At 35.6% G+C, this 21,053-nt stretch overlaps 1 protein-coding gene across 22 annotated transcripts in view; it reads left to right on the top strand.

Annotated features, from left to right (window-relative positions):
• The window catches only part of ANO3 (anoctamin 3), a 262,541-nt gene that overhangs the window by 187,812 nt on the left and 53,676 nt on the right, over positions 1 to 21,053 (top strand). For 20 of the 22 annotated variants that reach the window (XM_080593074.1, XM_080593070.1, XM_080593086.1 and 17 more), the window contains 4 exons: positions 7,497 to 7,649; positions 10,207 to 10,307; positions 14,358 to 14,402; positions 19,910 to 20,041. In XM_080593074.1, coding sequence (XP_080449200.1) covers positions 7,497 to 7,649; positions 10,207 to 10,307; positions 14,358 to 14,402; positions 19,910 to 20,041 — 431 coding nt within the window. The remainder of the gene's footprint in view (positions 1 to 7,496; positions 7,650 to 10,206; positions 10,308 to 14,357; positions 14,403 to 19,909; positions 20,042 to 21,053) is intronic. The other 2 variants (XM_080593071.1, XM_080593075.1) reach the window with 1 other exon arrangement.

Here is a 21,053-nt window from a genome sequence, read left to right as displayed (position 1 = left end):
GGGCTGCAGGGTGGAACCCTGCTCCACGGTGGTACTCCATGGGCTGCAGGGGGACAGCCTGCTTCACCATAGTCCTTAGCACAGGCCGCAGGGGACTTCTACTCTGGCGCCTGGAGCACCTCTCCCCCTCCTTCTTCACTGACATTGGCACCTGCAAGGCTGTTTGTGTGGCAGCATTTTTTGTTTTGTTTTTGTTTTTTTTCCTTTCCCTTTCTTAAATATGCTCTCATAGAGGTGCAAACAACATCGCTTATTGTCTCGGCTCTGGTCAGCAGTGGGGCCCTTACCTAACAAGGGGCAGCTTCTAGATCCTTCTCACAGAAGCCACCCCTATGGCCCCCTGCTACCAAAACCTTGCCACGTAAACCCACTACACAGTAATGATATTACATATTTTAAGAAACCACATATATTTGTAGGATTATGGCCATGAAGCAGCAATTGAAGTTACTTTCACCCAGGTTCAAAACGAAGAAAACAAGATGGCTCTCCCAGAAGTGACCTGTGGAAATCCTTATGAAAAGTGTTGTGGAAACTTAAAGGTTACATGGATTCAGGGGTAGCTGGACAGCGTTATTTATGTAAGAGAAATTCCATAGGATATTACCAAATACACAGAAAGATGAGCTGAAATTAGCTGAATATTGGGCTGGAAATAGAAGGAAGTAGCACTTTTCCTAGTACACGCTCTCTCCTAGACAGGTTTCTTTCTGTAACTTCTATTTGTAACCAAATTAGAGATAACACTTCATAATGGTTTGAATATACTTCAAACATTGTGGTTTTGCTGTTGCACAGCTCAAGTTGTAAAAATTTGAAGAAGTCAATGGGAATTTGCATATTGGTTTGAAAAGTAGCAGGTTTTTCTCACTGTTCTGCCCAGTGCAACAATGTTCAGTGAGGTATTTATGGAAATACAATTACCTATAGCAAATAAGGCTGTGATATAGAGTAAACAAGCTTGGGAGAGGGATAGTGAAGAATTTGGAGCATCATCCCCCTGTGAACCAGGGGACTGAGAATTATAGGCAGGGGGGAGTGGGAGTATCTGCATTTAGATACCACTTGATCTGTCTGAGAACAGGGTAGTTCATAAGTCCCACATCTACAAGCAAATAATTATTTAAGATTTAAAAAATAAATAAAAAAACACAAATAAACCTACAGAGACTTTGTCAGCCTTTAAGCGTTTGCTGTTATGCTAGCTTTGTTGAGGCTTTTTGAATGCTGAGTGAACACGAAATGGTTACAACAGACAAGTCGTCTCTGTATGTGGGTCTAGTTAACGGGTTGCCCAGGGAGGTGGTGGCATCACCGTACCTGGGGATGTTCAAGGAAAGGTTGGACGTGGTGCTTAGGGACGTGGTTTAGTGGGTGACGTTGGTAGTAGGGTGATGGTTGGACCAGATGATCCTGAAGGTCTTTTCCAACATTAATGATTCTATGATACGCAGAATATACCTCTACACACACGGCAGAAAATAAGCTGAGAATGTTGCAGCATTCTCACATCTTGGTTCTTATTTTTTATTGAATCTCTGGCTGTATCTGGGTGGGGGTGTTTGTCCTCTCTGAACTGCCATTTCTGCAATCATGGTGTTGCTTTAGGATAAGTATTTTTCCATTTCACCCTTCCCAAAGTTTGTAGTTTTTTTTTCTGGTTTTGCTTTTGTTTTGTTTTGTTTGAAGAAAAAAAAAAAAAAAAGAAAAAAAAAGTATTTTTATGGAAGATTAGTGAAAAAAACATCGGAAAAACAATCTCCTGCCCCAGTTTGATTACAGTTATGTTATGAATATATTCATTTTATGTTGCATTTTAAGGCATTCTAGTGATTGCAAAATTTGACTTTTAAATGGTTGGACGTGGCATTATTACTCTGCTGAAACTGAGCAATTTTGGCAATCACCTCAGGTAACCTAAGTAAATGAGAAGGCTTCAAATGTTGCTGGTGGCCTTGCTGAGGTTTCTTTCTGCACAGCTTGATTTTATGTTAAATCAGTGTTGTCAGTGGGGCTTTCAAGCATTTCTATTTATTTCTTATCTAACTTTAAAGCAGGAACTCAACACGTGGATTTTAATTAATTTAATGTTAAATTGAGTTCATTGGGGATTGATTAATTAATTTGTCTGATTCTAACTGATCTGTGAATTAGTAATGGAAATGCTATTATGGTCACAGAAAAGTGTGAAACATACTGCATGGATTCAGGATGTTATAATAGCAAATAAGGTTCTTAGATTTCTCTCCTGTCATGTACTGATAGGATTTCCAGCAAGCTGCTGCCAATCCCCAATGAACTCAATTTGGTATATTTAGTGCTTCACTAGAGATATCATGGGAATCTCTCATTCCTACTATATTCCTACTATAGAGCACAGCTACTTTTCCATAACTGGGAAAATGAAAACCTAGTAACGTGGATTTTTTCAAAGAGGTTGTTGTTATGTTTATGTACGGTTTCCTGAGTTCAGCTGTCCAGCTGTTGCTAGATGTTGTTTTATAAGAGGAGCATCTAAGTTTCTATTCTGTTCTGTTTATTTTCATCATTTTTATTCAGTGGAACTGAGTCTCTTAAAAAATGCTAATATTTTCGTTTAGTCTGTGATTATTGCTAAAAGGTTCTGCTGATTTCTGAAAAATTTGTTGACCTTTCATGGGTTATTGGAATGGTCATTCTCAGTTCCTGTGTGGTACCTTTCCACCAAGGGACCTGAAATAACTGCAGGAAGGGAAAATAGGGCTGCAATCTAGTGGAAAAGCTACATTGCAATCTATCTTTAAGTTAAACTTTTCAGTAATATAAAGTGGGGAAAAAAGACAGTGTACCGATATATTACAATGCAGCGTAATTTTCAGTAATTTTCAAAATTTGTTAGTGGTTTTTCTATTAATGAAACACACTGAACCTGAAGCCTACCATAACATGTCATTCGTTCTTAAATGCTTCTATAATTTTGCTTACTGTTTTTGAAAGGCTTCCATCTTGCTATTCTAGAATATTTGTTGCTATGTGTCAGGTGAAAAGTTGGCAGAAGTTTAATCTACAGAGCAGAATGTTATACTGAAATCAGTGGATTTAAAATATTTTTAATTGCTCTAAGTGATGCTATTTAAATTAAATGGGGAGAGAAAAGGCCTGTAAAACAGCTATTCCCAATCTGTAAAGAGGTCTTTGCATATTAATTATAATCTGAAAAATAGTGTCTTGAAAAATCCCATCATGTTGGCTAAATCCAAGGAAATTCTACTTGTATCAGATTTGGATAGAAATGCAAACTCTTTTTATTTCATAACTTTGGCAAATATTTATGTTACATTTTGTTTGATTTTTTTTGTTGACAAAAAAGATGTTTTTTTCTCTTAAATCAATCAACTTGTTTTCTGTCTCATATAATCTGCAATCAGATTTCAACAATAAATCTCCTAAAACTGCTTGTGCCCATCTCTACTAACCTATCTTATTTTCATTTAAGTTATATATATGTATTTATATACACTGATCTAGAATCAGCAATGAAATGCAGTTACATGCACTGTACACGAAGAGGCTTATTCACCACTTTTCCCCAAAGCATGAATGGAAAAAGAGTAGAAACTGCATCCTATTTCTCTCAGTGGCTACTGCAGAGCCAGTATACGGATTTCCACACTGCCTGTCTTCTAAGGCAAACAGATGCTGAGTGGTCACAGCTATGTGATATGAGCCCTGCTTGTGCTACTCACATGGAGCAATTCAGGCAGTGTCTTGAGGGATAGTGTTTGCAGTAGTAGTATATTGCATGCAGATTAGAAGGGTAAAAAATATTTTAAACCATCCAGCTCCTCCTCTTGCCAACAGAGGTTAGTTTTTTTTGTTAAAATTTCTCTTGCGTGAAATTCATTGAATGAGGTCAGTATTTTGAATTGTATATTTTCAGACTTCAAAGCAATGTGTCATGCTGTGTATAATAAAGATTTAAATAATCAAAAAAAAAAAAGTGGCAAATAATGAAGAAAATCAAAGAATTTTGGAATATCTGTAGTGGATAAGCCTCAGTATTTCACTCTGATGCAAACCTCTGTCTTACAAACAAGTTTACAGTTTTGTGAGGAAATGCTTCACAGCCTAGATACTCTAAAGTTCTCGAGTTTAAAGATTTTTGAAGAACAAGATGAAGTTAAAACTTTGAGCTTGCAAGATGAACTATATGGCAAGACTCCAAAAGGAATTTTAATAAAAGAAAAAAAAAGGCAGGTGGATACTGTTTCAGGAAAACTGGGAAACTAAGATGATAGGAAGGAGGAGCAGGATTAGAGAGAAATATGAACATTGGTCTGTTTGTTTTCAAATAAACTTTCCAAGTGAAAATCTTGAAAAGAAAGAGGCAGATAAGGACTTGGCACAAAATATTTCCTTCAATGCTTTTCTTTTCCACTGTGCTTACAAAAGGGTAAAAGAATGAATCTCAGAGTTATTGGTCTAAGCCAACAGTTAAATAATAAATGTGCTATTGCCCATTATACCAAAAGACTGACTCACTGCACTAGGTGTAGTTAGTGGCTAATATACCTTGACTGGTACATTTAATTGAAATTACTGTTCCATGTTCTCCTTACACACTATGGAGCTCCTTCAGATAAACCCAAGAAGCATCTAGTCACCAGATCAGTTATCTTACTGGCACAGGTGTTCCTCCTAGCATAGGTGGAGAGTGTTGCTGGAGAATTACACTGAAGTGCAACTAACCAAGTGGAAGTAGCACTGAAGTCCTGAAATCAATGTAGTTTGGGTTCACTGCACAGTTGTGGTAAATGGCTGCACTATTGCACGTTTCATCTGTGCATTTGTAAGAACAAGATCCCGTGAAAGTGGTTTGAGATGAACAGATGGAAAATTTCTTCCTACTGACAGTGCAGATCATTATTTATTGAATGCTGCCCCCAAAGATTTCTGTTCAGTGCAGATGAACCTGAGGGCATATTTGCATGCTGCTGTTAATCAGAATAATGAAACAATAGTTCTTAATTCACCTTGTGTCAATTGTCCTTGCAGTAATGTGTTTTTTTCCCAAGACAGAAGAAGAGCATGTGTTTCAGAACTGAGGGGGGGAAAAAAAGGCTAAAAATTATCATCTAAAAAAAAGATGGAAGGGTCTTACAAAAGAAAGTAAATTTAATTTGCAGAATATCTGTACAGAAACTGCATCAGCAGAAACTGTAAGAAATATTCCCGATCTCCCCTGTGGGGAACTTTTGAGCAGACTTTTCATATGTGATTTTGCCTCATGTGCGGACCAAAAAAGCCAGTTCTAGTCTGCTTTTGTGATTTACTTATGCTTCATTGCTGAAGAGCAACTTCTGCTCCAAAGAAGCATACTTCTTTGTATGCTTTTCAAAGCAGTCAAGTCATTGCAAAGAGGACAGGTAGATGGAGGACGTAACAGGTAGAAGGGGTAATGAAAGATAATTTGCAAGCAGCAAGGAAAATGTACAAATGAGCACTTTTGGCACTGATGCTGGTACCCTTTGAAGAATATAGGAGCAAGTTGAAGATTGTCATCTTCAGTGAGGCTGTCTGATTGGTCTGAGTTATTAAAAAGAGGGATGTCATTAAGACAATGGGTAGTTAGACCTGCCAGTGATGCCAGTAAAGACCATGCCAGAGAATGTGCCAAATCCAAACTGTAAAAGCCCAGAAAGATAGGCAAAACTAGGAAAATCCAGCAACCCTGCTTTATTGTTGAATTTTGTCTTCCAGGGGCAGAATGGTATAGAAACAGGATTTCTGCAGTATAGAAGATGTCATGTTATTTTTGGCATTTCATTCTTTAAATAGAATGAGTACGGGATGAGAATGGGTGGGCCTGTGTATAAGGATTGTGCTACTCCAGTCATAATTTGAAATGCAAGTTGGATTTCTAGTATAAGTTTTAAAACATCTTCCAATTTACTTTGAAGTTTGCACTGAAGATTTCAATGTTTTATCTTTTGGTCAGATGTCTATGGAATGTTTATAAAAAGGGGTGGGGGGGATAAAAGCCTTTCTTCACGTTTTTGGTGGGTTTCTGCTTGTGTTTTTTTGTTTGGTTTTGGTGATTAAAAGAATTAGTGGCAGCAAAGGTTCAGGCAAGTAGGACAAAGTTTGGATTTCTAAAACATTTTGTTTTTACATATTCATTAATAAAATACACAAGCAGGTATGCTTAGAGGAGGTAACAGATGACACTTTTCAAAACAAACCATAAAAACATCTGGAAAAGAAAGACAATTGATGCCATTGCCAGCTGCTGAGGAGAAAAAGAAGCTTAATTGTACTTATATTGAAGCTTAATGTATTTTAATAATGTTCCCAGAGGTGTGATGATGCAATTTTGTAATGCTGGGTGGTCTGAGAAGAATATTTCTTTGGTTTTGGCTTTGGGAGGGAAAAAAAAAAAAAAAACCCACGAAGAAGAATCTTCTTTAAAAATTTCAGATTTTGCAGACAGAGAGATTCTCAGAAACACTAAATTTGTAAAGTTAGCTGTGAGGTATGTGGGAGTAAAAAAAAACAAAAACAAACAAAAAAAAAAACAAATGAGCTGGTATCCAGTATTTGTACTGCTGATATCACACACTAGCATATGGTTCTGTTTATCAAAGCAGAGTGTTATCGTTGGATATAACTCCAAGTTTTATAAATTTCATATCAAACGATCCAAATACAGTGAATTTTCATGGCTAACATCCTATTTGCTAAAAGATAATGCATTATGAATAGACTTATGGTCATGCACGTGTGTGTGATACATCGGTCGTAAAACTACCATACGTGTTCTGGACAGTTTTTGTTAAAATGAGTTTGCATTCTCCAGAAGTCAACAACTGTTTCTCAGTTTACTTTTTCAAATTTCAAACTCTTCATAGAATGACACCAGTTGATATAGTCACTGTCTATTGTGATTCATGCAAAAACAATGTAAAAATAGCTTTCAGCAGCAGCATGTAAAGCAGGGTTTTCCATATCAAGGTCAGAGAATCCCTTGTGTTTACAAGCATGGTGGGAAGGAACTAGACAAGATTTAAGCATCGCTAACATGGCATTAAAAAGCACTTCAACTGGAATATCCAAGTAAACATTCACATCAATCGTGTTTGTCTTCTAATTTATTGAAATTTGGTTTAATTTATTTGCCTTTAAATTTTATTAATTCCAACTGGAAAGTAAGTATTAACAGGAGCTCACATCTATATGTACTATACAGTAATTTTAGGGGGGTTGTACAGCTGAAAGTAATGGCTAGATTATGATTGATATAGAGTCATTTTAGTTTGTTTTATTCTAATTGATTGGAAATCCTGGACTAACAATGCATAAGAACTGTCTGTTCTTGTGACTTGTTCTTTATATATTCATCTTGTGGATATGTGGACATTTCCATGCTTTAGGAAATGCTGTGTTGCACGGAATTCATGACGGGTCTGTTCATCTTCATGAGTGACATATTTACCATATTTTTATTTTATCTTATCCAGACTGATGCCATGGCATCATCAGGTCTCTTCTTCAAAGATGGAAAAAAGCGCATTGATTACATCTTGGTCTACAAAAAGTCAAGTCTACAGGTAGAAAAAAGAAGCACATTTGAGAAGAATTTGAGAGCAGAAGGGCTGATGTTAGAACGAGAGGTGAGTTTTGTAGCTTACGTGGTATAAAGCTATCTATTTAGATATAGTATAAAGTATTTAAAATACTGTCTTACTTGGTTGAATTTATAAACTTCCTGGTGTCTTGCAAGTCTTTGCAGTCAGGCTGGTCCCTCTGTTTGTTTAATGCTATTATATTAACAGTTGTTTGATAGCATGTGTTTAACATGTTTTGCTCCTGCTTATATCCGTATGTGCACATGCATGCACCCAGCCAGTATAGAATCAGTTTTAAATAGGAGCAGGTTTAGTGCAGTATCGAGGAAAACTTCCGGCTCCTGACATCTACAAAACAGAAGAAGCTTCGGTAACCCATATTGTTATTTTAATATATAACCTCTATGTCTTTCAGCAGGATGCATGGTATTAAATCCCTCTGTATGTTTAAAGGGCTAAAGATGTCAAACTAATCCATCCCTACTTTGTGTGTCCTAATCTGCATTGTGCTCTTTGAGCTACAATAGTTTACAATTTAAGTGCTACTGTTCAGACTTCTAAATTTTCCACGATACACTTGAAAACAAATAAAATAATAAAATAAAAAAGACTAGCCTGTTACTCTGATTGTATTAAGAAGAAAACCTGATTTTGTGCCAAGTTTCAATACTATCCCCCTTTTTCTTTAAATGCTGAAACTCCTAAAGACTAAGAACTTCAGGTATTAGTGGGGAATTATTTTGTTGTTGTTGTTGCTATAAGGGAAGAATTTTGTCATCTTAATTCCGATCTGTAATAATTTATTTTCCCCAAATTCCAAGTGAATGTCTCCTTAGGCTCCTAATACAATTGCTGATACTACGGAGGTTAACATTTGTTTCTGTGTGCTCACAGTCAATCTTCAAATGAATACTAAAACCTAAATGTTCTCTGCTTTGTCAGAAAAAATATATATATTTGTGTCTGCTTCCATTTTCTTTTTCCATTCTTTCTGTGTCTTAGTTTGAGTGCTGCTCTGTATTGCACTGTGGTAGATATTCATGAATTTTCATTTTCCTACTGTGAAATGTGAAAAAACATTGCAATATTTCAAAGTGTTAAGTTGTTGCTGTTGTCATTGGGATATCAGTAAGAACATTAATATAAAAATGAAGGAAAACAGAGTCAGGAAAACAGCCTTGGAATTTTGCTGTTTCATGAATTACTTAAAAAGCAGACGTGTATTGACTCTATCCTGAAATAAGCTCCTATACTTCACGTATCTTTTATCCTGTTTTATACTCTTCAGCTCAGCAGAATTACCTTGCATGTTCTGTATTAAAGCAATGAGGTTTTAACTGTTGGAAGTCCTTGCAAGTACTGGCTGAGAATAAAGCATGTTAAATATTCATAAATAACTGACCTGATGGTATTGTAAAACTTGTTTTTAAGTTTTTAAAAATAGATTGGAGTCTAATAGAAAAAATAATCTGATCTTGGGATATTTACTGAAATTAGAACAATGTCATCTGGAGTCAATTCAGAAGCACTGACCTTTCAGGCAAAATGTGTTTTTATAAGATAGTAATTCTACATATCAGGTTATTTAAATTTTTACAATATTACTTTTTCCACATCTTTTGCAAAAAATGAAATCCTAGAAGCAATATTTTAGAACTATGACATGACCTTATGTCACTAATAGGCAAAATTTTGAACATTTATAATTGTATTAACTCTTCGATTGAATTTTATCTTTACTTAACAAACCTTGTGTTACTTAAGTTTTTGAGTGGCTTTAATCAGACTCAACTCTACCAAAATATTTACACATAAAAATTCATAGAATCATAGAATATCCTGAGTTGGAAGGGACCCACAAGGATCATCGAGTCAAACTCCTGGGTCCCCAGAGTACCACCCAAAAAATCAGACCATGAGTCTGAGAGCGCTGTCCAAACACTTAAGCAAATATAGCTGGGAGAGGAGTTTAAAATGGAAATATTGATTAAAAAATATAAATTTAGGAACCTGTAATGCTGAAATTCTTGTTTTGTGTTCATATAAATACATTACACAAAACATTTGTGTAGAATATTCCTTGTAATTTTATGAAAGATCTCAATTCTTACAGAGATGACATTTATAAGTTGATAGAAGGCATCACAGTTACTTAACTGTTCCTGGGTTTTCCATTTAGGCCAAGTGGGACCTGCAGAATTCTCTCAGCTGTTTTTGTGGCTCTTATATTCTTCTTGAATTGGACATGCATTGATTGGTCATGAAATGGCTCATCAAAGATGATTTTGAGGGGATGTTAAATTAATTTATTCTATGCCAAAATGCTGCATAAAGCCTCTCCCTACTTATGGTGTGTTTATAAGCAAAGATCTGTCCTGCGGGTTCCTTTTGACAGTTTCTAGGTTATTCGTATTACAAGATTTGGGGAGTGGTTTTTATCAATTTTCCTTTGTTCGGGTCAGAGCACTTAGAGTGTTTTCAGATCTGCACAGCAACTTCATGCAGGAGAGCAGAATTTGCCCCTGAAGAATGCTTTTAGAAACATGAATGCCATGTGGGTTTGAATTATTAATATGTGTTTATTTGTTACCTCTTTTTGCAGCCAGCTGTTACAAACAGTGATATCATGTTTGTTAAAATTCACTGTCCATGGGAGACTTTGTGCAAATACGCAGAAAGAATGAACATCAGGATGCCTTTCAGGTATTGTGGAAACCATTTTAAGGAACTTGTAATTTAGTACTTGTAATATTACAACTTTGTTACTTACCTTAACGCTAAAATTCAGTCCACTTGCTGCACTATGGTCAGGCATGTTTATATTTTAATTTATTGAGATGAAAAGGAAAGAGGAGAGGAAGAAACAAAAAATAGGCATTGCTCTTTTTCACGTTTGCCTGTGGTTATTGTTTTCAGGCTTATCTTCCAAGTCAAATCAAACATAGACTGTTAGAAAGTATTATTAATAGTTGACATGTTAGTGAGAACTCTCAAATTCTTGGTCCTCTAATGTTCCTTTGCCAGAGTAATGACCTCAACTCAGTTCCTCATCCGTGTGCCAAACAAACTTTATCGTACCTTTTTGCAATAAAGAGTGTAGGACAAGATAATATCTCCTGTAATAACACAGATTTTAAAAGGAGAAAGTGTTCCTTTCAAACTCGGTTAAAGCTGTTTCTCCAGAGAGAAGAGCTTTGTTGTGTGCTGTAAACTTCATCAGGAGTTAAAGTGGTAACCAGATGCTAAAGCTGTGTGACTCACAGAAAATACCCTTACAGAACTCCTTTCTCACTTAAATTGCCAACTGCTCTACCTCTTATGTCCCTGCTGACTTCAGCTATCACAATGCAGCTCTCTTGCATTAGTCCTAAGCCAGAAACTTAGTCATTGTGAAGCGTCCTTAGCTCAAAGCTGGTTTCAAATACCCAGTTTTATACTGAGTTTCCACATCATTGCATTAAGTCCTTTCCATTAAATAATGTGTTCTGTATCAGTCATCTTCTGAGTGCTTACGAATATTATTATGGTGCCCTTTGAGCTTCCCTGGTTTGAATAATTCTTGTTTACATTTTAAATATAGAAGTGTTTGCATATGTGTACGCACACAAACAAACTAAATTCCAATTCCCAAAAGAGTTCTTTCTTGCTTTTAATACTTGAAGTCACAAACGATAGCTTTTAGCCGTGGTTTGAATTCTTCCTCATTTTAGTAAACCCGAAGATCAGTAGTGCCCTTCAGAAAATACTGGTTAACTTCTACAACACTACTTCATTTTGAAGCCATTCTTAGTTGTTGTGTTATTAATTGACGTGTAAATATATTGTCTTTTCCAAAGTGTCTGAGCCATGTTTCTTTGGTTTGGGGTCGATGCTTCAGCTTTCTTCTATCCCAGGCATTTCAGATACACAAAAAGTAGTTAAAATGCTAAACTCTACTGTTTGACTTCGTTAGTTTGTAGAGTAAAACACAATTACTTGGTAAGAAAGAAAGAAGCCTGCTGCCCACCTCCAGCTCTGTGAGAAATATGAAATTGATCACCATTTCTTTGTGTCTTGAGAAAAGATTTAAGAAGGAATTAAAATGAAATTGCAATGTCAGACTTGTGTGAATATTTCAAATAAGCTATTTCTTTCATTTCTGTACTTTTTAAAATAGCAATAAGTGTGGTAGTTTTATTGTGAACACAAAGTGGACACGGCAGATTAGAACAAAGGTCCACCTTGCTTTGCCAGCAGCCAGTCTGGGATGTTTAATACAGAAGCAGAGAAGTATTTCATGATGCTCTCTGGTTCCAGAATTCTATGGTTTAGAGACTTTCTGAGACAGCACTTGTCTTCATGTGTGTTTTTATTAGCCCCTGATGGCCTTTTCATGGATGTAAAAATAGCCACTTGTGCTTCTATTACAGCATCACATGGTCACACATTTTATAATTTCATTACATGTTTTGGCAAAAGCACTGTCATTCACTTAAGTATTGAGCTTGCTTATTTAAGTTAAACCTTACTAAACTGGAAGGCATATATTTTTTCCTGAGGTAACTATTTTCTCTCTTCAGTGGACAGAAGAAGCTTAAATCATACCATTGTGTTGTAATTGCATTGAACTAGTGTTCCCTTCTAAGAGCAGATTATTTCTCTTCAGCTTTGTCTGATTTATCAGCAGCTTCTGTCTGTCTATTTTGGATGCGTAATTGAAGAAGAGAGCTAACCTTCCCTGCAGTGCTTCAGTGCAGTATACCCTTATCCTCTTGCACAGTGTTGCAAAATTTTGGCTTTCAGCTACACTCCTTAAAATAGGAGATATCAGTACCACGTATGAATAATACATGAAGAAGAAGTCTCCTGAATTATACTCGTACTTTTTAGGTTCATTCTGCTCAATCTAGGAATTGAAACAAAATCAGTATTCTTATTACACGAGAAGTATTTCTGTTACTGAAAAGTAACAGTAATTTTTTTTTATCTGACCAAGGGACTAGCCAGCATCCTGGAACTCATTTTTAGCATGGCATTATGCCTAAATGTGTTGGCAGATACATAGTATGCGTCATATATGCGGTCTAAGATGGTATCTCAGTGTTTCAATTACAAAAGGAAAGTTTTCTAGCATTTCAACAGATTACAGTAATCACCATTACAGTCTATGTGCTTTCAAACAGGACAGTGTTTAAATTATGACTGGATTATACTTTGATTTTAAATAATTTGTAGATATTTTTGTTAAATATGTGTTCTGACAGGAGAAATGTAACTCTCTGATATGGTTCTGAAACCCGGACAAAAGTTTCATTTTACCAGTGTCTAAAGGAAATTCTTGTGAAACATAAATTATCAATGTGTATAATGAAGAAATAATTTGTTTCTGTAGCTTAGCTGGACCCAATCTGTGCAAAACAGCTAAGGGTGATTAAAGGAAATGAAGAAAGTGTTTTTTCAAATATCTGATGTCAAAATCCTGTAATAATTCTTCATTATTTCATTTAAAATTCTGCCTAGTGGTACTAAATATCAGGCTGCCAACAGTCTACAGATTGGTAGATAATTTTCCTATGACCACTTATTTCCTAGACTCTGTTTCCTTTTCACTCTTTTCACTATAATCATTTTATTATTATTTTAATGTAAGTAATGTACCTTAATGAATCTCAAATACTCTTGAGATGGGCAGTTGCAGATCTTGTTAACTATGTTGGTTCTGGGTAAAGTTCTCCTCTGATGGAGATTTCATTCACTAAGTATCCAGAGTGGAAGTGCCATTTTTGTGTGTGTTACCATGAAGGGTCGGGGGAAATAGCAACTGACAACAGGGTTAAGCCCTCATGTTAATGTATCTACATAAACTTGTTTTAATTACTAATAAAAAATAAAATATGCAGAAGGCAAAAAGGTTTAGGCACATGTAAAGTATGACATGAATTAAGCAAGGAAAAAACGTCCTGGTGCCAAACTTAACTGTCCCCGATGGTGGCCATGGTAAAGATGCAGATACCCCAAGGAATTTGTAGGATCTAGGCCTTTGTTTAGCTGAAATGCGGCAGGAAAGGGTAGAAGAAGGCCAGAGGAAAATTAAAAACTGAAACAAGTTATGGAAGGTATGACATTGCAGCAAATATGTCTCTATATTTTTTCCAAACAAACTGTACTCAGAAGACTTCACTGGCAATTTCTGATACTGTTTCTCTGAAGTTACTGTGACCAGTGACTGGTGGAGAGAAAAGAACTGTAACATAATTGTGTTTTGTTTCAGTTAGTGCTCTTAGATTTGGAGGGCCATGTGCTGTTCTTCAGTTGGACGCAAAAAGCCAAGGGAAGGGAAGGTGATGGTACGCCACTTCAGAGAGTGGGATCTAATGGTGCTAAGTGCTTATGGTATTTAATGCACAGGGTGCAAAAAGCATTTATTAGCATGGGAGTCCTGGTAATTTTCTAAAATTAGTTCTATGGAATAAAAAAATGCTAAGAAAGATGTCATGAAATGAATACAAGCATGACAGCATTTGATCCTTCTCTAAAGGGTGTCTCGTGAATGAATCATGGATTAGTTATTAGCTACAATGCTAAGAAGTAAATTTTACTCTGGAGCAAATTTTAAACTTGAAAATATGTGAGGTCTCAGTATTTTAAAGTGCTTTATTCATCTTTCTATGAAAATGTATGTTTTTAAATGTCCAATGTTCTTTTATGATGTACATGTCCTTTTCAACTGTCTCCTGCTTGATTATTCTCAGCTGATTTCTGCTGTTCTTTCAGGAAAAAATGTTATTACACTGACTGGAGGAGCAAAACCATGGGCAGGTTGGTGGGTGATGTGTAGATTCTAATTTTGTCAAATAGTCGCCCTGCTAAAGAAAATCCATTTGCAGTTGTAAATTTATCCAGGAAACTTGGAAAATTAGATTATTTCCCTCAAAACTCAAGATATGTTAGCTCCAAGTGATAAAATATTCATCTGTAACAAGATGCATTTCTCTAAAGCTTTGCCAGTTCTCATTTTAGAAATGCAAAAGTGTTTATGCCAGGAAAAAAGTGGCCCTTATCCTGGCAGCAAAGATTTAATACTGGATCTATCTCTACAGTTACGTTTGCTGTTACTAAGACATGTTACATTAGCACGGAAGATACTTTTGAGTGCATGTCTTAAGTAAATTCTGGTAGTCAGCTATTTCCTTAAATGCATAAATGTAACTTCTCTCATGTGCATCCTGTTGATCAGGACTGCATCGATGATGCCCTGAAGGCTGGTTTGAATTCTTATTTGATAGCTGACAGTAACATTTTTGCTGCAGTGAAAGACTTTTAACTCTGAGATTTCATGAGGTTACTATCTTCTAAAATATCTTTCAGTCTGTCATTATCATAAGTGGCGTTCTTTCCTGAAAACCGTCCAGCTGTAGCATTTAATGCCCAGGGAGCTAGTAGTGAGTAACCAGGCTGGGATGTCAGGGCTGCCAGATGAAGGCCAGTGCACACAAACCTCACCTGCGGCTGCTGTTTGCTGAACAAAGCCTGGAGGAGCTAGGATGGGGGACACTGTGAGCTGTAACTGCTCCCTCTTGCTCTAGTCAGGCATAATGATGTCTTGTAAATCCAAATTACCAACAGAAAAGATGTGATTTTTTTTATGTGAGGGAAAACTCCCGAAAGAGTTTTCTGTGGTGGGTTTTCTTGAGATGAATCTTGATTACATTTAATTTAGGTTCTCCCATTTTTACTTTAGATGATGAAGAACTCTCATTATTTCTCAGGAATAATTTATATGGTCTCATGGTATCAGTTTGCAAGATAATGTTTTAACAAAAATAGACAAAGCACTGCTGAACATCAAAGTAAGAAAAAAATGCGTAAGCAAATAAAATATATTAAAATAAAACAAAATATTACATAAATTTACAACTGCATTTTTCCTCTTCCCAGTCATTCACATGCTTGCTCCATTTTATCGTGCATTATGAAAAATGTAAGTGATGTGCTTTGTAATGAAAAGGCAAAATTAACAGAGCTTTATTGCAAAATTGTCTTAATTTCTCTGAAACCCATTTGGTGAGTCCTAGATATGAAATCAATTTATTTTCCTTATTTAGAAGGACAGAAACATGCTTTTGAAGTTGCGCAGTACCCGTGAACAAAGTAATAAACAATTTTAGTGCCAGATTGATTCTACATTCGGAAGAAATGTTTTTACCTGGAATTTACCTGGAATTTGGGAATCTGTATTTTTTGAATATTTTCTCTGGCACTTGATACAATCCAGTGCACAGAGGAACAGTGTGAAAAAGAAGCTGTGTCTGAAGTTGCAAGCTAACTGTAAAATTGCTGACACATCCATTTTTTGCTCTCATCATTCTAACTTCTGCTACTGTCATTGTCTCCCTGCATCTAAAAGCTTTTCAAATCTAACTTCTCTGTACTTTAATAAATAGTTTTTAATATTTCTAAGTGGAGTTAACAACAGCTAGGATGAGGAATGTGTAAAAATATTTGTATATCAAAGGTAAAATTTTGATGCTACTGAGTTTCTATAATTAAGAATATGGGCTTAGACTATTACGTTAGGCCCTGCTGTGACATGTACACTTCCCTGAATTTTATTGATGTGGTAGTATGGTAGATATATGTGTCTATACATGTCTTTAAGTCCACAAAAGATTATTAGGTGCGTGGTTAAAAGAATGAAGGTAAATGTAGTGCTTATTGATATACTGTTTCTCATATGTGATGTCTACATGGTGTCTATATACAGCCTATTTATTTATTTACATAGCTTAAAAAAAGGCAAAATTGTATTCAGTAGTGTGAAGTTTGATTTCTGTTCATAGGGCTACTCTACAGAAATTGTATTTAATAATTTAATTTTTAATAGTTTTAAGTAAATAATGCATGTATCAAAAATAGTCTGAACTCCCTCAGATTTATGACTGAATAATCTGATGAATCAGTCTTACATGTGCCATATCAGACACCCCAACACTGGTTAAGGGATAACATTAAGGAGAAGAAAATTAAAAGTTAGTTGCTACAGTATGCAGGTTCAGTCTTCCTGGTGAAATGTTAAAATAATTTTATACTTGTAAGGCTAGAGAACCAAAAATGAATTTGTTTAGCAACTTAGCTGCAGTATCCTGCTTTGCAAAAAGACTTCTAAAACCTTTTTGATTTCAAACTGCACACTGAAATAAATCTGTTAATATCATTCCATAGGACACATATTGTGGATTTTTTTTTTTGGTGGCGAAAATGTTGCAGTATTGTGTCCCTATATTGAAATTGTCAACCATAATGCATTTACCATTACAAAGCATACCACAAGGTCTATGCAATTTGATGGCATGTGGTTGACGATTTTGACCACAGTCTTGTGCATTTTTGTCAGTGTACAAGAGGCAAACACTGAGCAAGCTACTGGCTGGTGATCACTGTCAAAAATATCTTTCCTGAAGAATGGCAGTTGCTCAGTTCTGGTGTCTTGTTCCATTATAATATTGAATCCTGGTCAGAAAATTCCAATAGCAGTTTTATAAGAAGAAGTAATTGCTCCTTTCAGTCAGTGTGGTTAAAGAGTGAAAGGCTGTGAGAAAGAGATAGGAGTGACAGAAGGTCACTGTTCTGCAAATAAAGCAGTAGTATGGATGTATTGTAGATCAAGCTTCCTTGACTCCTAGAAACTGCAGGCACCCTGGACAGCCTAGTCATGTTAGATTAATTCTCAGTGCACCAAATTCACCTCTGAGGTGCTTCTTTGCATTGGAGCCTGCTGAGGAAACATAATCTACAAGGATTTTTGGACTAAATAGTTCTCCAAAAACAACAACCAACAAAACAGAATGTAACAGTACATTTGAGCACAAAAGTTGAACAAAGCTGAAATTACAAGCTTCTTCAAAAATATTTATTTTCGTGTCTAAGAATAAAATGCTTGCATGTTTCAGAATAACGTCTTGTAGTCTCATAGTTTCAGTAAGAGTGTATCTGAATGACCAGCAGTGTTTCCAGTAGGACGTTTTTAATCTCATTGCATGAACTGACTTCAACAGTGACTTCACCAGACCAGATCTGTCTGCCTTCACTCCTACTGAATACGCTACACTGAACAGATCGTCAGGAATCTTTCTGAACAGCTAGTTTTGACCTGGAAAGTCACTCTGACTAAGCGTGCTAATGTATAGTCCTCAAACATTCAGTCAAACATTTATCTGAAATTTGTTTTCGCTTTGAATGAAAGCTCCATGAATCTTTAATGTCTTCATTAACTGTAGAGTCATGTGAGCCAAGAAAAGAGGCTTGTTTGCTGAATTAGTTTTTGTATGAGGAAAGATGTAAATTTCAATGGACGTACTCTATGCTGTCTGAAGAGACTGGGTTTTGGAGTGACCAACCATAAGTAAGGTAATGAAAAATAATCGCACCTTAGATTAGTAAGTCTTCTTGTCTCCTAAGAAAAGTTGCATATGTAACATAGACATGATTTTTAGTTTATTCCAATAGTGGTCTTCATCACATTGCATGTTGAAACAAGTAGACTTTTTTTTTTTAAAGGGTGGATTTCTTTAAGATAAAAATTATTGACTAGTATTTTTTAAATTTTGGAGATGAAACACGGTCAAGGTTTTTTGCATGACCAATTCTAAAGTAATTTCATAACCAAAAATCTGATATCAGTTGCATTGGTTACTGTTCTTCCTGATGTATCTGTGTACTTTCCTCTTAAAAAGAAAAGCCTGTTTTTAAATCTAAAAAAAAAAAAAGTCAGCATGTGTATAACGAGAAAAAAAATGAAGAAAATCAAGTGCAAGCTACCTGCATGGATTGTATATAAGTTTGTGCTGGAAGAATTTCCACTGAAACCATTAAAATAATCAACTGGCACAGGAGGCACTGAAGGGATGCACCTGCGTAGGAATTGGTTTTTGTGTTTCAGCTTTATGAATATAGTTCACATGAGTTCTTTGTCTCATACTGCTTAGTATCAATAGAGTGCTGTCCCTCAAGTGCAGTACCAATTAAATATGGAGTGTGCACGTACTCCTTGGTAATATATAGCAAGAAGAATATATTGAGGATTTTAAATGTAAATGTAAAATTATGATCCGACATTTAGTTTAGCTTTCTGTCTGACATAGTGTTAAACAGAGGTACACCTTTTGCTGTTTTTGTTGATAATGAGAGGCACATTTTCACAGAAGTGGCTTTACTGCCTGAGAGCAATTTGCTGCTATCATTTATTCCTCTTAATTTTGAAATGGGGAGCTGTGCTTCTGCTTAGCACAAGCAGTTACTTACTCCACTCAAATAAAAATCTAGTACTAAGCATTACAGTTTTTGTGGCTCTGAGATCTCTATGCTTTATATATCATGCATCCATGGTAATTGAGTAAGGCCCATATCCCACTGACCGTTATTAAATGGGGAATGTTTTTCCAAAATCCAATTTTTGTCAAGATCTCAGACATGATTCATAATACAGCATACTGTAATGAGACCTATTCCTTAAATAGCCACATTTTATAGCAGTTCGATATGAGAAAAATAAAGGTCAGCAAGGAGTGCAAAATGGAAGTAATAAGGTAACTTCTAACATTTGCTTGAAAATTAACTGCACTACGCCATATTTTTCCATCTCTAAAACTTGTCCTGAGATACTTTTTAGCCAGGATGTCAGTGAAAGAAATACCTTTATGTTACCAGTATATGATCTGATCAGGAATAAAAAAATATGTTCTGTTTGTGTTACAATGCCAGTTTTTAGGAAACTGCAGGAAGCAATACCAGGTTTTTGCTGTTTTTGTTGGAGTTTTTTGTTTGCTTATCTAAAGACTGTGTAACAACTTCTGTGTAGTGTAGCTTTTACTTCATTTGATGTATCAGTATATGGTTTCCTAAGGTAATATCAGCCCTTGGATTCTGATGAAAAGGCAGGGGAAGGCTTTATTTAGATCAGAAAAACAGAAGAATTTGACACAGAAATCTTGTATTCACCTTTAAATTTTCTGAATTTTACTATCCAAATACCAGGGAAAGGAGGGAGCCAGGGAAGAGAGGGAGAACCATAATCCCACTGATTTTAGAATGAGAGGCATTTGAGTCAATTCTGCAAGATCAGATCACACAAAAAAAATAGAAAATGAAAAAATAAAAATAATAAAACAACTGTTAATTATACTCCTTAACTCCTTATATTCTTTTACTTAATGGGGAAATTTCCTGCTTTCATTTCATTTCTAGTATGATGTCAGTAAATATACAGTGATGGAGTTAGAAATAGCAAGCAGGTAAGAGGTGGTAAATTTGATTTCTTGCTATCTCAGTTTGCAGAGGAATATGAGAGAGCTGAAAAGCTGGCTGCCCAGAAATCCAATGAAGCTTGATAAGGAGGCCCTACCTGATCTCGAAGAGACGGATTGCTACACAGCACCCTTTAGCCGTGCACGCATACACCAGTAAGTGTTGGAACTAGAAATACAGTGCCAGAGACCAGAAGGATTTTTTTTATTTTCTCACTACTAAGCAAGTGCCATACAGGCAGCCATTAACAGATGGTCACTGGCAAATACCCAGTATCATGTCTGGTATTTTCTATGGTTTTACTCTTAAAGCTAAAATCTGTTCTCCGTTACTTGCTGTATGACAGTCACAGTGAGTAGTATGAACAAAAATTTGACTGAAAAATCAACACCACCTTTTTGGTTTAGAAGTTTTGCTTTCCATTACATTACAAAATGCAAATACTTGCTCAAGTTTGCTTAGCTTAATAACGTATTTTACTTAGGCAAAACCTGAGACAGCTGTAGAAACTGTAGAAACACCTGGAAATGGGCTAAAAATAGTGCCAGGGTTTTTGTTATCAAATGTGCATTTGAAAAATGCTTTTGTCTCTGAAGGAATCGATATATATATATATATAGTATGTATAGTATAATATATACAGTGTATATATATAAGTATATATATTTACACCTATATATATACACTATATATATATACCCCAAATAAAAACTATGTGCTCAAATCACCACCTTGATGATGATCTAGTTTAACCATTTCGTAATTTTTTTTTTTAAGGACAAAAGCAGTCTTGAATATTCTAGCTATTTGTTTATTTTTAAATTATTTTGTGATAAGTCTTTCAGGAAATGAAAGTTGATATAAAACAGAAATGTAAGTTGGGCTAAACAGATTTTTTTTCTTCTAAGTGAAGAAGCTATATGCTAGTGGACTGACTATGTCCTACAAGGACAGAATAATTGCATTATCATCTTATTTCTTATTTTTTTAGTAATTAGCTATATTGCATTGGGACAATCAGTTGTTCACAGTGTTATTTCTCAACCAGCTCAGCTGACGTTATGAATTGCAAGAGTGTAATCTTTGGCACAGCTGAGTAGGAAAAAGCTCCTGCATGTCAGATTTCTGGCATTCAGAATCCTGAGCCATCTGGGAAAAGGATATTTG

This window comes from Anser brachyrhynchus, assembly GCF_964034855.1.
Source record: "Anser brachyrhynchus genome assembly, chromosome: 5".
Taxonomy (NCBI): Eukaryota; Metazoa; Chordata; class Aves; order Anseriformes; family Anatidae; genus Anser; species Anser brachyrhynchus.
The sequence above is the reverse complement of the archived record's forward strand: the minus strand, read 5'-3'. Positions and strand labels throughout refer to the sequence as shown.